This window comes from Salmo salar, chromosome ssa05, assembly GCF_905237065.1.
Source record: "Salmo salar chromosome ssa05, Ssal_v3.1, whole genome shotgun sequence".
In the NCBI taxonomy this organism is placed as follows: Eukaryota; Metazoa; Chordata; class Actinopteri; order Salmoniformes; family Salmonidae; genus Salmo; species Salmo salar.
This window is the reverse complement of record NC_059446.1, coordinates 52,422,549-52,440,493: the sequence shown is the minus strand read 5'-3', so window position 1 is coordinate 52,440,493 and position 17,945 is coordinate 52,422,549. Positions and strand designations below refer to the sequence as shown.

The following is a 17,945-nucleotide window of genomic DNA, read 5'->3' as shown; positions in this document are numbered from 1 at the left end:
CCTACTCGTCGCTAAACCCACTGGCTCCAGGTCATCTACAAGACCCTGCTAGGTAAAGTTCCCCCTTATCTCAGCTCGCTGGTCACCATAGCAGCACCCACCTGTAGCACGTACTCCAGCAGGTATATCTCTCTGGTCACCCCCAAAGCCAATTCCTCCTTCGGCCATCTCTCCTTCCAGTTCTCTGCTGCCAATGATTGGAACGAACTACAAAAATCTCTAAAACTGGAAACACTTACCTCCCTCACTAGCTTTAAGCACCAGCTGTCAGAGCAGCTCACAGATTACTGCACCTGTACATAGCCCATCTATAATTTAGCCCAAACAACTATATTTATTTATTTATTTATTTTTCTCCTTTGCACCCCATTATTTCTACTTTGCACTTTCTTCCACTACAAATCTACCATTCCAGTGTTTTGCTTGCTATATTGTATTCACTTCGCCACCATGGCCTTTTTTGCCTTTACCTCCCTTATCTCACCTCATTTGCTCACTTTGTATATAGACTTATTTTTCTACTATATTATTGAATGTAGGTTTGTTTTACTCCATGTGTAACTCTGTGTTGTTGTATGTGTCAAACTGCTTGCTTTATCTTGGCCAGGTCACAATTGTAAATGAGAACTTGTTCTGAACTTGCCTACCTGGTTAAATAAAGGTGAAATAAAATAAATAAATAAATGTATGTACAGTTGAAGTCGGAGGTTTACATACAACTTAGCCAAATACATTTAAACTCAGTTTTTCACAATTCCTGACATTTAATCCCAGTAAAAATGTCCCCATGTGCAGTTGCAAACCGTAGTCTGGCTTTTTTATGGCGGTTTTGGAGCAGTGGCATCTTCCTTGCTGAGCGGCCTTTCAGGTTATGTCGATGTAGGACTCGTTTTACTGTGGATATAGATACTTTTGTACCTGTTTCCTCCAGCATCTTCACAAGATCCTTTGCTGTTGGTCTGGGATTGATTTGCACTTTTTGCACCAAAGTACGTTCATCTCTAGGAGACAGAACGCGTCTCCTTCCTGAGCGGTATGATGGCTGCGTGGTCCCATGGCGTTTATACTTGCCTACTATTGTTTGTACAGATGAACGTGGTACCTTCAGGCTTTTGGAAATTGCTCCTAAGGATGAACCTGACTTGTGGAGGTCTACCATTTTTTTTCTTAGGTCTTGGCTGATTTCTTTTGATTTTACCATGATGTCAAGCAAGTTTGAAGGTAGGCCTTGAAATACATCCACAGGTACACCTCCAATTGACTCAAATGATGTCAATGAGTCTATCAGAAGCTTTTAAAGCCAAGACATAATTTTCTATAATTTTCCAAGCTGTTTAAAGGCACAGTCAACTTAGTGTATGTACATTTCTGACCCACTGGAATTGTGATACAGTGAATTATAAGTGAAATAATCTGTCTGTAAACAATTGTTGGGAAAATGACTTGTGTCATGCACAAAGTGGATGTCCTAACACACTTGCCAAAACTATAGTTTGTTAACAAGGAATTTGTGGAGTGGTTGAAAAACAAGTTTTAATGACTCTAACCTAAGTGTATGTAAACTTCCGACTTCAACTTTATGTATGTATGTACAGTTGAAGTAGGAAGTTTACATACACTTAGGTTGGAGTTATTAAAACTAGTTTAGGCTAATTGACATCATTGGAGTCAATTGCATGTGTACCTGTGGATATATTTCAAGGCCTACCTTCAAACTCAGTGCCTCTTTGCTTGACATCATGGGAAAATCAAAAGAAATCAACCAAGACCTCAGAAAAAGACCTAAAAATAAATGGAGTTTAAATATATTTGGTTCAGGTGTATGTAAACTTCCGACTTCAACTGTATGTATGTATGTGTGACAGAGGAAGGGTTAGTCATTCAAAAATCATGTCAAACCATATTATTTCACAGTCCATGTAACGTATTTTGTGATTTGTTAAGCCACATTTTACTCCTTAACTAATTAGGCTAAGGGGCTGAATACTTATGCAACAACTATATTTTAGTTAGACATTTTTTATTTATCTAAAAAAATATAAATATTTCTTCCACTTTCGCATTAGGTTATTTTGTGTAGATTGTAGACAAAAAATGACAATTCATTTTAATCCCACTTTGTAGCACAATAAAATGTGACAAAATCCAAGGGGTCTGAATACTTTTGCAAGGCATTGTACATACGCACACGTCATCTGACACAGAAAAGCATGGCATTTCCCTCCTCATTCAACTAATTATATTTGTGTGAGATGCTCTGACTGCCTTTCCATACTCTATTAATATCACTGACTTATCAATTATTTAGGCTAACAGAACAACAGGCAGGCCAGACGGTTAGCCTGCCAGTTACACCAGCGCTAATCGCTAAAATGGGGCACACTGTCTGCCAATTAGCACTGGAAATACAGTCACACACATTCATGGCTACTGCCTGTGTGGCAGTCAGCTGCTGGGAGATAATGAGGGTATGACACACCTTTGTCAGATTTGCACGTTTATTTTCTATCTTCCTTCTTATTCTGTTTTTTTCACTCTTCTCTCTTTCTTTTTACACTCCTCTCTTGCTTTTACTAACCTTTTATTTCTCCTCTCACACCTGTCTTTCTCACTTCTTTCTGTCATCCTCTACCCCTTCTGTCTTTAAATGCCCAGTGCAGTCAAAATTCAGTTTTTCCTGTGTTTTATTTAAGTGATAATGCCAGAGAAGACAGTGTTTTGGAGGATATATTGGCACGGGTGTTATATATCCTCCAAACACTGGCTTCGAGGGCATTAGCACTTTTATACAACGGGTTACCAACATATTCAAACAATGATTGACATATTTTTATTAAATATTCATACTATTTCATCCTTCCACAATATATAGTCCCGACACAAATCTAGGTTTGCTACCCAAGCCAGCTGGTCGTTCGTTCTATCGGTTTGGTTGCTAGAGACGCGACCCAGTCATTGTCTTTTTGTTCTGTATCTATGGACGTTTGTTCTAAATGTTCCATTGCCATACTGGCTAGCAACATTCTTATCCCTTGCTTGCTAGCTAGCCAACTACGGCTAACTTAGTCATGTCAAAAAGTGCAGCCAGAATAACAGCAATGTAGCTGCATTTGCATTTGTTTAAGCTTTTTTATAGTGGCAATTATTTACATCCATCCATAGAAATTAGCTAATGAGGCGCGATTTCGCCTGGCATAGAAAATGTGCTCACTCGTAAGGACACTTGTTCAGAGGAGCTAGCCAAAAACACAGCTAACACAAACACTTCAAACTGAAGCTGGAAGGACCGCAAACTAGCTGCACTTCACTATGTACTTTTTTTCAATTGACATTTCTTTGTATATATCCATAAAAATGGTGCCAGCTGATTCATGATTTCGACTGGCTGAGAAAAGATGCCTGCCTGTATGTCTCGACTCCTGACATGTTCATTACTATGGGACTGCTGGAGATCGAATTTGAATATTGAAACAATGTTGCAAATGTCGGAGAGACAGGTTTATACAAATCTCCGCCGTTGAAAACTAAATGTTATCTTAAAATACATGTTAGATCATGTCTAGATGCTTTTTATAGTGGAGATCAAGTTTATAAATTGCTTGGCTGGGCTGATGAGACAGTGGATTGCGCAGTCAGATGGAACAGAGTAAATAGGCATTTTAACATCATAGATTTAGCCAGTGGTAAGTTTTGGAATAGACACCGGCTCGAATGCGGTTTTAACCAATCAGCATTCAGGATTGGACCCACCTGTTGTATGAATAATATTTTACAACAGCTGATGAAACTAACACTGTAAACGTGTTATTTTTTTATCAGTGTTTATTTCCTGATAGTTGCTGGTTGAAAATACAATCTACACAGGACCTTCTAATCAGAAGGTTTGCATGGGGTAAATTGGTTAATAGACCAATAATAGAGTTCCAAACCTCTCTGCCAACAGCTGGTTTTCCCTTCCCCACTCAGACCACTCCCAGAGAGTCCTAGCAAAATTCTTGAGAATAATGTTTTTGCTAAAAAAAAAAAAATGTTAAATCCCCATTTTAATAGAAATCTGTATCTAATTGTTACCCATAAATTATTTGATATAAAAACAACTGCCTTTAACCTTTCTTCTCCCCACAGAGACAGAAGATAAACAGAAGGACATCCTTAACAACACCATCCCTGAGAGGAAAGACACAGGTGACTTCATTTGTTTTTACAAGTGTGTGTGTGCGTGTGTCCGTGCATGCGCAAATATGTCTGTGTAAGCCTGTGTGTGGGTGTTCATCTTTTTTGTCTGTGTTGACCGTGTTCATTTTGTTTCTGGTTCTTAGGGAAGTATGTGGGTGGTTACCGTGGCCTGTTGTCAGGTGTGACGGTGCGTCCAGGGAGTGTGGAGCCCCACAGTGTGGTGGAGTGTCTGTACGCCTGCAGGGAGGGACTGGACTTTGGGGACCTGGAGACCTTGGGCTCAGGCATGAAGGTAACCTTACCCTACTGTAGAGGAGTATTGATCACTGCCTCACTTGGCTAAGGCTTAAGAGTGGGCTTTGACGTCCAGAATTTTTTTTTCTTCATCTACGGGGTTTGATAGGTCATGGCACTCAACGTTTTTTTAACCTCTGCTATATGTCCTACTCAGATTGTTGTGTACAAAAGGGTTTGTTTCCCCCTGATGGATATGGAGTCTACTGCATAATATTTTTCTGTGCACATGCAACATACAGTCAATCAAAACTGAAGTCCCAAAAGGGTGGTACCGATGAAATATATATATATATATAAAAAAAAGAGAATACATAGCCAGAATTAACTATGTGTGTGACTATGAGGGGTGTGTGACCTCGGAGCATGAACTCTTGACCTTTGACCTTTTTAGGTGCATGTGAACCCCAGTCAGTCTGTGCTGGTTCTGGAGGGTGATGACATTGAGAGCTTCAACAGGGCTGTGCAACAGGTCACCTACAGGAACTCTCTCCGCTTCGCCACCCCTGGAGTCAGGCCACTCAAACTGACTACCTCCCTCAGGTACACACTTGCATGTACCACACACACACACACACACACACACACACACACACACACACACACACACACACACACACACACACACAGAGAGAGAGGACTAAGTGATCTCGCTCTCCGAGGCCGACGTGAGTAAGGTCTTTAATCAGGTCAACACTGGACAGTTCCAGAGCGATTACTGCATTGTTGGGTTGAGAGCTTGCAAGAAAGGCATTTCACTGTACTTGTCCACGTGACTTTGAAACTTGAACACAAACAGGCACACACACTGACAGTGCTAGTGTACATGAACTAGAAATACAGGTTGAAACAGGCAAAGCAGGTAAAGCATAATGTCACAAAGAATGCAACAGTATTCCAGAGCTGTGGAAGAGAGCTATTCATTGGACGTTGAACTCATTAAACATGGACATGGCTAGAGTAGTTGATATAGTGAGGGGAAAAAGTACAGTGAGGGGAAAAAAATATTTGATCTCCTGCTGATTTTGTACGCTTGCCCACTGACAAAGAAATGATCAGTCTATAATTTTAATGGTAGGTTTATTTGAACAGTGAGAGACAGAATAACAACAAAAAAATCCAGAAAAACACATGTCAAAAATGTTATAAATTGATTTGCATTTTAATGAGGGAAATGAGTATTGACCCCCTCTCAATCAGAAAGATTTCTGGCTCCCAAGTGTCTCAGCTTGTTACCTGTATAAAAGACACCTGTCCACAGAAGCAATCAATTAATCAGATTCCAAACTCTCCACCAAGACCATAGAGCTCTCCAAGGATGTCAGGGACAAGATTGTAGACCTACACAAGGCTGGAATGGGCTACAAGACCATCGCCAAGCAGCTTGGTGAGAAGGTGGCAACAGTTGGTGCAATTATTCGCAAATGGAAGAAACACAAACGAACTGTCAATCTCCCTCGGCCTGGGGCTCCATGCAAGATCTCACCTCGTGGAGTTGCAATGATTATAAGAACGGTGAGGAATCAGCCCAGAACTACACAGGAGGATCTTGTCAATGATCTCAAGGCAGCTGGGACCATAGTCACCAAGAAAACAATTGGTAACACACTAGCCGTGAAGGACTGAAATCCTGCAGCGCCCGCAAGGTCCCCCTGCTCAAGAAAGCACATATACATGCCCGTCTGAAGTTTGCCAATGAACATCTGAATGATTCAGATGACAACTGGGTGAAAGTGTTGTGGTCAGATGAGACCAAAATGGAGCTCTTTGGTATCAACTCAACTCGCCGTGTTTGGAGTTGGAGGAATGCTGCCTATGACCTCAAGAACACCATCCCCACCATCAAACATGGAGGTGGAAACATTATGCTTTGGGGATGTTTTTCTGCTAAGGGGACAGGACAACTTCACCGCATCAAAGGGACGATGGACGGGGCCATGTGCCGTCAAATCTTGGGTGAGAACCTCCTTCCCTCAGCCAGAGCATTGAAAATGGGTCGTAGATGGGTATTCCAGCATGACAATGACCCAAAACACATGGCCAAGGCAACAAAGGAGTGGCTCAAGAAGAAGCACATTAAGGTCCTGGAGTGTCTCCAGACCTTAATCCAATAGAAAATCTGTGGAGGGAGCTGAAGGTTCGAGTTGCCAAACGTCAGCCTCGAAACCTTAATGACTTGGAGAAGATCTGCAAAGAGGAGTGGGACAAAATCCCTCCTGAGATGTGTGCAAACCTGGTTGCCAACTACAAGAAACATCTGACCTCTGTGATTGCCAACAAGGGTTTTGTTTTGCAGAGGGGTCAAATACTTATTCCCCTCATTAAAATGCAAATCAATTTATAACATTTTTGACATGCGTTTTTCTGGACTTTTTTCTTGTTATTCTGTCTCTCACTGTTCAAATAAACCTACCATTAAAATTATAGACTGATCATTTCTTTGTCAGTGGGCAAACGTACAAAATCAGCAGGGGATCAAATACTTTTTTCCCTCACTGTAATGCTATGGAATGAAAGGGCACCGATGTTAAAGGAATGACGTCGTTCCAAACTGCCATTAGAACCTGGGGATATCTTATCTTTGACTTATGTTCTGGTCGGCAATTACTTGTATCATATCTCTAAAGCCATTCATTCACCACAACCTATCCTCTCTGTGACAGTATTTCAGCCATGGTGATGTAGCCTGGGTATTTTTCATTGTCTATCCATTGTTTAACAACATAACATCATTGAAGGTTGTCAGGTACCCAGGCTAATGATGGATGAAATAATGTGTTCATTAATTTATTCAAAGATTCTTGTAGAACATGTAGACACCTTTTTATTGACCTTTTACCCCTCATGGTCTCCATGCACGAGCACACACATACAACACACACACACACTGCCACTCCAACACACACAACACTCACTCCACCATTTGCTGACGGACACATAATATGCACGTACATTTATGCTGACTCTACACACCCACTCACATGCAAGCTGCTGCTACTCTGTTTATCTTATATCCTGCTGCCTAGTCCCCTTACCCCTATACATACAGTTGAAGTAGGAAGTTTACATGCACTTAGGTTGGAGTCATTTAAAGTCGTTTTTCAACCACTCCACAAATGTATTATTAACAAACTATAGTTTTGGCAAGTCGGTTACTTTGTGCATGACACAAGTAATTTTTCCAACAATTGTTTACAGACAGATTATTTCACTTATAATTCACTGTATTACAATTCCAGTGGATCAGAAGTTTACATACACTAAGTTGACTGTGCCTTTAAACAGCTTGGAAAATTCCAGAAAATGATGGCATGGCTTTAGAAGCTTCTGATAGGCTAATTGACATCATTTGAGTCAATTGGAGGTGTACCTGTGGATGTATTTCAAGGCCTACCTTCAAACTCAGTGCCTCTTTCCTTGACATCATGGGAAAATCAAAAGAAATCAGCCAAGGCTTCAGGAAAAAAAATTGTAGACCTCCACAAGTCTGGTTCAACCTTGGGAGCAATTTCCAAACACCTGAAGGTACCACGTTCATCTGTACAAACAATAGTAGGCAAGTATAAACACCATGGGACCATGCAGCCATCATACCGCTCAGGAAGGAGACACGTTCTGTCTCCTAGAGATGAACGTACTTTGGTGCGAAAAGTGCAAATCAATCCCAGAACAACAGCAAAGGACCTTGTGAAGATGCTGGAGGAAACGGGTACAAAAGTATCTATATCCATAACCTGAAAGGCCGCTCAGCAAGGAAGAAGCCACTGCTCCAAAACCAACATAAAAAAGCCAGACAACGGTTTGCAACCGCACATGGGGACATAGATCATACTTTTTGGAGAAATGTCCTCTGGTCTGATGAATCAAAAATATAACTGATTGGCCTTAATGACCATTATTATGTTTGGAGGAAAAAGGGGGAAGCTTGCAAGCCAAAGAACACCATCCCACCCGTGATGCATGGGGGTGGCAGCATCATGTTATGGGGGTGCTTTGCTGCATGAGGGACTGGTGCACTTCGCAAAATAGATGGCATCATGAGTGAGGAAAATTATGTGGATATATTGAAGCAACATCTCAAGACATCAGTCAGGAAGTTAAAGCTTGGTCGCAAATGGGTCTTCCAAATGGACAATGACCCTAAGCATACTTCCAACGTTTTGGCAAAATGGCTAAAGGACAACAAAGTCAAGGTATTGGAGTGGCCATCACAAAGCCCTGACCTCAATCCTATAGAACATTTGTGGGCAGGACTGAAAAAGCATTTGCGAGAAAGGAGGCCTACAAACCTGACTCAGTTACACCAGCTCTGTCAGGAGGAATGGGCCAAAATTCACCCAACTTATTGTGGGAAGCTTGTGGAAGGCTACCCAAAACGTTTGACCCAAGTTAAGCAATTTAAAGGTAATGCTACCAAATACTAATTGAGTGTATGTAAACTTCTGACCCACTGGGAATGTGATGAAAGAAATAAAAGCTGAAATAAATCATTCTCTCTACTGTTATTCTGACATTTCACCTTCTTAAAATAAAGTGGTGATCCTAACTGACCTAAGACAGGGAATTTTTACTAGGATTAAATGTCAGGAATTGTGAAAAACTGAGTTTAAATGTATTTGGCTAAGGTGTATGTAAACTTCCGACTACAACTGTATATACCTCCATCACTGCAGTTTCCCTGCACATGTAAATATGGTATTGGATCTGACTTTTTAAATATTTCCTGTATATAGTATACTTATTTACTTCATATTTCCTCTTCTAATTTTGTGTTTTTTTTCTAGTAATACATTGTTATTGATTATTGCATTGTTGGGTTTTGAGTTAGCAAGAAAGGCATTTTACTGTACTTGTGCATGTGAAACTTTTACTCAGCAAATGTATCAGAGCACAAGGATATACTGTTATGTTGAATGATATCATCCCTGTGCAAGGAGTGGAGCTTGATTTGCAGCTGATATATGAGTCCCGGCTTTTGCTCAACTAGGTAATCTAGCCTTGGGTAAGAGGAAGCACGGTTGAAGCATATTATCTTGAAACAGTATTTTTTTTATGCCACAGTGTATCGCACATTGTATTAAGTTCATGGATGACCAGAAAAATGTGTTTTATTTTTGGGTTAATGCACCACATAGGCCTACACGGGTCCTTTTTTATCCACTTTGTTGATTTAAATATTTATGTACTTTGAAGTGCATGTTGGTCCTACCTATCTATGTACTTTAGTATCTGACCCATCGCAGGAAGTGATGCAACCACAGGAAGTCCTCATTATCTAACCCTGTAGAGTTTTTTTAAATAGCTGCGCTTTTTGTTGTGTTTTTAGATTAGTTGGATTTAAGGTACAACAGTGATATGTTTTTACGCTTGTTTTGAGATCTGTTTCTTTGTTTGTGTTTTTAAGATTAGTCTGATTCCAGGTCAGGAGGTTATTTGCTTTTCTAGTGTGTTCTTCAGTCTGATTTATCAGTTAGTAGTCGGACGGCATGGTTTTTAATAGTGTTTAAAGATAAGACTCATTTGAGGTCAGCAGTTCTTCCAGATGGCTGAACAGCAGGCCCTTGTGGAGAGTCAGATATAGCAGCTGCTCACTGAAAGAGAGCGAGAGAGAGAGACAGTATTACGAGAGAGAGATGGTTCCAACACTCACACACTAAACAACTCAAAGCACCACTTGAATAATTAATCAAGTGCTGAATCGCCAAATAATAACACAATTTCAAAGTGCTTCTGAAAAGTGGCACAATTAGTATCAGCTACTAATTAGTATCAGACAATACATACAATATCATTATAGTCAAGGGTTTTTCAATCCTGGAAATCCACAGGGTGTGCAGGCTTTTGTCCTAGGCCAACATTAACACAACTGATTTGCCTAATCATCAAGTCCTAAAACTGTTTACTTATAGAGAAATAACTGGTGCCCTATTTGACCCCCATTCTCTCTCTCCTCTCTTCCCTCTAGGTGTTTCAATGAGGAGAGTTGTCTTACGCTCAGGCAGTTGGAGGGCTACCTGGTGGTCCTTCAGCCTGACGCCCCTCAGATCTCCCTGTCTGGGGTCGGCCCCCACCTGGCCCGCCCGGCGCCTGAATTCGAGGGCCCCCGTGGTGTACCCCTCTTCCCAGAGCTGAGGATTGTGTGCTCCCTGTCTCATGCAGTTAACACAGCCGCTCAGGGCATGGAAGGAGGAGGTGAGCCAGCAAAGAGCCCTTCCATGAATACTACAACGCGGGGGTAGAGACTAGTACATTCCAATCACATCAATCTAATCATTTTGAGAGCATTTTGCCAGCATTTTATGTAGGAAGGAAACCTACTGTACATGGATTGATGCTTCTAAAAATAATTATGTGAGCACGACTGACTACATATGGACCATTGTCTGGTCTTTGTGTGATCAGTGCGTCGGAACACATTAAATCATCAATCAAACTGCGCATATTTTACTTAGATTCTACCCCTGATCTCAGCCTATTTTTAATAGTCATACAGGGCTCAGGCCTGGATCTCAAACTTATAAATCACTTATTTTTCTTACACCTGCCTCCGTTTCCACTTACTAGCTGTGCTACTTAATTATATGTCTGCGGACAAAGAATGTGAAGTAAGATCTGCCTTTCTTCAAAATCAGATTTGAATTGGGGTGCATGTTTCCTACCGCTGAGAAAGTATGTTCCCAGTCATATAGTTGGGTTGGTTGTTTAGCAACAAAACCGACGCACGCGCAGACTGGGTTGACTTAGATTGTTGACAACATGTAAACTATATTCCGTCTCCAATGTTTATTGAATACATAAATACATTTGCCCAATGAGCACTTGTTGTCTCTCAAATACGTCGTTACAGTTGTTGGCTAGCTAGCCTGCTAGCAGATTTTTGCCATATTAGCATTGACATGAAATCATTCAAAACACCTCAAAACAAGACATCAAGAACAAGAGTCACTTACGATTCCACACAAGGCAGTTTCTTCTCATTGTTGGTAGTTATATCTGGCCGTCCAGAATCACAACCACTCACGGACTTCAGCCCCATTGAATCGTGCACATCCTCAGCTAATCCATCTATACATATATTCATCACTGACCCAACCTCCGTCCACCCATCAACTTTCCCCAATGATTGTGTGCTTGAATACTAACTAGGACCACACAAACCCAGTACTATTATTAGATGTGCCTTGTGCATCTCCAAGTGAGAATCTTATGTATGTGTATATTGGCTGTATATTGGAGAGGAAGCACACCACATCTGTGTTTGTCATCCATTATGAGGATGATGATGGTTATGTTTGTCATCTGTTATGAGTGTATCTGTTATGATGATGGTTATGTACAAGAGCCTCTTCCTGCATGGGGTCTGTTCAGGTCAGGACATAGTTGATAAAGATTTGTAGCAACAGAGAAAATAGTCTCTGCCAATGCTTTATCTGTGGCTCACTACCTAATCTATTATGTACAGTTGAAGTCGGAAGGTTACATACACTTAGGTTGGAGTCATTAAAACTCGTTTTTCAACCACTCCACAAATTTCTTGTTAACAAACTATAGTTTTGGCAAGTCAGTTAGGACATCTACTTTGTGCATGGCACAAGTAATTTTTCCAACAATTGTTTACAGACAGATTATTTCACTTATAGTTCACTGTATCACAATTCCAGTGGGTCAGACGTTTACATACACTAAGTTGACTGTGCCTTTAAACAGCTTGGAAAATTCCAGAAAATGATGTCATGGCTTTAGAAGCTTCTGATAGGCTAATTGACATCATTTGAGTCAATTGGAGGTGTACCTGTGGATGTATTTCAAGGCCTACCTTCAAACTCAGTGCCTCTTTGCTTGACATCATGGGAAAATCAAAAGAAATCAGCCAAGACCTCAGAAAAAACCTCCACAAGTCTGGTTTATCCTTGGGAGTAATTTTCAAACACCTGAAGGTACCATGCTCACTATTGTTTGTACAGATGAACAAGTATAAACACCATGGGACCACGCAGCCGTCATACCGCTCAGGAAGGAGACACGTTCTGTCTCCTAGAGATGAATGTACTTTGGTGCGAAAAGTGCAAATCAATCCCAGAATAACAGCAAAGGACCTTGTGAAGATGCTGGAGGAAACAGGTACAAAAGTATCTATATCCATAACCTGAAAGGCCGCTCAGCAAGGAAGAAGCCACTGCTCCAAAACCGCAATAAAAAAGCCAGACTACGGTTTGCAACTGCACGTGAGGACAAAGATCGTACTTTTTGGAGAAATGTCCTCTGGTCTGATGAAACAAAAATAGAACTGTTTGGCCATAATGACCATCGTTATGTTTGGAGGAAAAAAGGGGGAGGCTTGCAAGCTGAAGAACACCATCCCAACCGTGAAGCACGGGGGTGGCAGCATCATGTTGTGGGGGTGCTTTGCTGCATGAGGGACTGGTGCACTTCACAAAATAGATGGCTTCATGTGTAAGGAAAATTTTGTGGATATATTGAAGCAACATCTCAAGACATCAGTCAGGAAGTTAAAGCTTGGTCGCAAATAGGTCTTCCAAATGGACAATGACCCCAAGCATACTTCCAAAGTTGTGGCAAAATGGCTAAAGGACAACAGTCAAGGTATTGGAGTGGCCATCACAATGCCCTGACCTCAATCCCATAGAACATTTGTGGGCATGACTGAAAAAGCATGTGCGAGCAAGGAGGCCTACAAACCTGACTCAGTTACACCAGCTCTGTCAGGAGGAATGGGCCGAAATTCCCCCAACTTATTATGGGAAGCTTGTGGAAGGCTACCCAAAACGTTTGACCCAAGTTAAACAATTTAAAAGCAATGCTGCCAAATACTAATTGCGTGTATGTAAACTTCTGACCCACTGGGAATGTGATGAAATAAATAAAATATGAAATAAATCATTCTCTCTACTATTACTCTGACATTTAACCTTCTTAAAATAAAGTTGTGATCCTAACTGACCTAAGACTGTGAATTTTTACTAGGATTAAATGTCAGGAATTGTGAAAACTGAGTTTAAATGTATTTGGCTAAGGCGTATGTAAACTTCCGACTTCAACTGTACTTTATTCTGTCTCCACAAAATGGGATAGTCCTTTCTTATCCACTTAATCCACCCGGCCCTAACCCCTTCCCCGTTCCCCGTGTTCTCTCGTCTTATCTGTAGTTTTAGAAGATTGGGTAATCAGTCATTATTGTGCTTTTTTAACTGTCTGCTTTCTGTCGCTCTCCCTTCCTTTTTTCTGTGCTTTGCCTTTCCCCTCTTTCCATCTTTTGCTCTCGCCTCATTCTCTCCTCCATTCATCTCTCTTACCCCTGGACGCCCAGCTCTGATGTCAGACGCCGTGGCCCACACTCTGGACGGCTGTGAGGTCCAGCCCCTGGGGGAAGAGCTAAACCCAGAGAGGGAGGAGCTCCTGGTGGACATGGATGCCCTGAGAGAGAGGGGTCTGGAGATAATCAACACCACTGCTTACATCGCCATCACAGGTACTGCTCATTTCCCCAATTCGGTTTTATTTTAAAGACCCACTTCAGCTGTGTTTAAACTATTCCCGTTGAAAAACGATATCCTAGTTATAAATACTTAAGGGTAAAAAAAAAAAACATGTAGGCACAGTTGCGAAATTTCAAGGAGTCGGTCTGATGGGTGCACTCTGATGTCATCAGCCTCCCCCCTTGCTTGCGGGAGCAATAGAGGACAAAAAAGGAAAGGCTCATCTCCCCCCCCCCCCCCGCCATATAATGAGGAACCCTGCACCAGCTACTGAAATGCACATTTTGATAAATTCCATGCTAGTGAGGCTGGAGTGGGTCTTTTAATTCCAAAGAAAAACTAAGAAAATCTCTCAAAAACAGAAGTTTGGGAAAACTGCACCAGAGGGATAGTCTATGTGCTGAAGCGCTTCATTTGCTGCCCACAGTGACATTCAGCATGGTGCGATTAGTTGGGATTTTGAAGTGACACGTAAGGCTATGTTGCATATTGCATCGCACCTCTGCATCACGTTCACAAACTGTAGCATTATCTTTTTGTCTTACTGTTTCCTCAGTGTTGAACTGCCCCAAAACTTCCTACTCTCCACCTCTCATCATCTCTCTCTTTCTCTCTCTCTCTCTCTCTGTGTTAGGAGCTGAGTCCATCTCCGTTTATGAGGATGTCCTTCGGTCCGTCCGTTACCGGCTGGCTAAAGGCTCGGCCCGCTTTGAGAGGCGGTTCCGTCTGTCCTGCTCCGAGATGAATGGCAGATACACCAGCAACGAGCTCACACTGGAGGTAACTCATCTAATTGACAATGGAGGCTGTAATTAACCCGAAATGGGTTAGCAAATAAGCTTCAATGGGGTGTACAATACTAGGGCACGAGCTAAGTGTTTTTAACCTAGCATTTAGTGGGTAGAGAGAGAGCACAGCATTAGTTCAGTTAGTAAGAGGTTCTGTGACAAGGCTTCTTTTTCTTTTTTATCTGTCTTTCACTCTATCTCTCTGTCCATCCAAATATTCATCCATCCTTGCTCTCAGGTGAACTTCCTGCACTCCCTGGACAGTCTGTACCACCCGTCTCACCTCCTGGCCTCCCAGCAGCAGTTCCTTCACCCGTCTCATCACTCTGGGGAGCTGAGCGGACACACCCTGCCTAACCCCCACCGCAACTCGGGTTTATACACACTTCATTTACCTCAGTATTAATGTCGACCTTTTTCGCTTGATTTACCTTTTACAGGAGAACTATGCTCTATATTTCTGAGTACATGCGTTTTTCTCAATGTTAAATCCAGACACATAAAAACAAATCGATGAAGGTATCTCTATATCATCCCCTTTTGTTTCTATTGGGAAATCCCCTATCCACTCTCAAAATGGAGATTCAAAATACAAAAAATCACAGGTTCATTTTCACCACAAGATGTCACTGACATTAATGACAGGATGGTGGCTGAAAGGTTCATATAAAACTCTTATTTTCCTCTGACAGTGGTGCCAGGAGCGGCCACAGTTATCATCATGGTGTGCGTGGGCTTCCTGGTTGTCATGGTGATCCTGGGAGTGTTTCGAATCCGCTCCATCCACCGCCGTGGCGAGGGCGCTAGGGGAGGGTCTAAGGAGGACAGCGGCCAATGGGATGACTCTGCCCTCACCATCATCGTCAACCCCATGGAGGTAAAGATCTAACTGTGTTTTTGCGGAATAGAATATATTTTTATTTATTCATTTCAGTGTGGAAGTTTTGAATTTGGTTTAAGAGTAGAGACGATTATAATGATTATTTGATCACTTCTCTTCCTCTGTCTCAGTCCTATGAGTCTCGTATGGGCATCTCAGCTGACACTGAAGGTGAGGGGGAGGAGGACGAGGAAGTGGTGGAGTCGCCCGACGACGCCAACGACGACCAGCGAATCATCATCAAGAAAGAGGGCAGAGACGGCAACCCCCGTCGCTACTAAGCCAATCGTCTCTCTCTCTCTCTGGACGCACCCATTTCTATGGAAAACACAAAACGGCTCGCCACTCACACTCTTCTCAACGTGTTTAAATATTGAAAACTGCTGACACCTCTAGTCTATGGAATGTAAACGTACAACAACACACACTGTATTACCGCAACATCACAGCACCATTAATGATCTATAGCCAATAACAGTGCATTGAATGTTTCACCACGTAAATGTTCTACGGCACAATATATATACACTATACTCTAACCGCCTGACCAAAACAACCAACAAAAATTGTATGTGGTGCACTAATTCCTAACTCACAGGGAATTGACATTGTCCTGGAAGTCTGTGTGACACAGGCCGGACCGAGGCTACATAAGTTAGTTGTAAAGTTAAGATTGTATATGTTTTATTATCTCCATATCACACTTCAGACACCTTTGCCCGCCACACAAAATGAATATTGAAGCAATCGATTCACACACAACCTCGTGTCGGCCCCTCACACATAGACACAAGCCCTGATCCTGGCGCTATCCCACACACCTCTAGATTTAATCTAGTCGTCTTTTTGCTGCACAATCTCTCTCTCTCGCTCTCTCTCGCTCTATACATTCCTCAACTTCCAAAAACACGAACTGACTCCAGTTCAGATCCACATTTATAGTAACCCTAATATAGAAAAACATACAATTATAGGGTTCTAACAGACTTTTACATACTATGTACGATGTGCTTCACATACTGTATGTGATGTGCTAAATTAGATCAAATAAATTGTCCACGCAAAAGTGTACATTTTCAGAACTTTCCTTTTGTCAGGGTAGACTTTTAAATGTTAAATCGTATTGGTTGGTAGGACCCTTTCATTGTATGTTTTTGCAAGACAACCAAACAGGCTGCCGATACGGGCATAGAGTAACCTCTGACCTTTACCACAACCTCAGTGACTCGACTGAGCGACCCCTAGCCCATTGCACTTTCACCACCCACCGCTCTCGTAACAACCTCACTACAACAACGAAACACACACACCACAACACCCGCTGTATCCAGAATGTCAGCTCAGCTTAGGCAGTTTTGATTGTATTACATTTTCTGTACATACAGTTATTGTTATTATTATTGCAGTCAACGCTTGCTCTCTGTCTGTACTCTTAAAGAGGGAGCTGCATATACATATTATTTATTACCAATTACATTGTTTTCATTTGACCAGCTGTTGTATATTTTTAAGGTTACACCATCAGAATACAGAGTAATAATAGTAGTAGTAATAAGGATGATGATTCCTGGCTTGATGAGTGTATTCATTTGTGTGTTGAATTGTTGTAATTTAAAATCTTGTTCATATCTGAATTACAGTAAATGGAGGGAACATTGTGATAAATAGCTACTCTGTCACCCCTCTCGCTCTCACTCCTTCCTTCTTTCACACCTCCTTTAGAATATTCTCAAATCGTTCTCTCTTCCTTATCTCCTCTTTCCCCCTTGTCTTTTTCTTTTCACGCCGGTCCCCACCATCTCTTTGGTCTATTGAATGTACCTCCTCCCTCCTTCACCCTCCCTCACTTCCTCCCTTTGTGTTTATTGCTGTCTGTCTGTGTTTCAATGTGCAGTGATAAACCTGTCAGTAAATAAAGCCTGTTGTTTTTCAGTGTAATATTAAAAATGGAATAAAAATGTCATTAATTACTTATATTATTACTATGGTTACTATTGGGACATTAACTGTAATTATTGATACAATGATAACATGGATTATGAAGATTATTGTTATTGATAACTGTCTGAAAACATTTCAAAGTTCATAATAAAACACTGATGACGTCTAAATGCTGCCTGTTTTTTTTTAAGTAAATCAATTTGAAAATATTTCACTATCACCATCTTCTGAGCACTTTTTGGGTGGTTTGAGATAATACATACATTCCTTGGTAAAAGCCTACATATATCAGGAATAACCAGATAATATTTTCGTTCCTCTCCTGAGATAATGAGAATTAGGGGTTTTGAGTTTGAGACAGAAAATGAT

The 17,945-nt window shown here is 41.4% G+C and overlaps 1 protein-coding gene across 2 annotated transcripts in view; it reads left to right on the top strand.

Moving 5' to 3' along the window:
• Window positions 1-17,746, top strand: part of LOC106605095 (calsyntenin-3) — a 42,748-nt gene extending 25,002 nt beyond the window's left edge. For both annotated transcript variants that reach the window (XM_014200399.2, XM_014200400.2), the window contains exons 11-19: window positions 4,126-4,185; window positions 4,320-4,468; window positions 4,865-5,013; window positions 10,436-10,662; window positions 13,799-13,960; window positions 14,602-14,747; window positions 14,994-15,129; window positions 15,448-15,632; window positions 15,767-17,746. In XM_014200399.2, coding sequence (XP_014055874.1) covers window positions 4,126-4,185; window positions 4,320-4,468; window positions 4,865-5,013; window positions 10,436-10,662; window positions 13,799-13,960; window positions 14,602-14,747; window positions 14,994-15,129; window positions 15,448-15,632; window positions 15,767-15,916 — 1,364 coding nt within the window. In that variant the 3' untranslated portion in view covers window positions 15,917-17,746. The remainder of the gene's footprint in view (window positions 1-4,125; window positions 4,186-4,319; window positions 4,469-4,864; window positions 5,014-10,435; window positions 10,663-13,798; window positions 13,961-14,601; window positions 14,748-14,993; window positions 15,130-15,447; window positions 15,633-15,766) is intronic.
• Window positions 17,747-17,945: the final 199 nt, after the last annotated feature.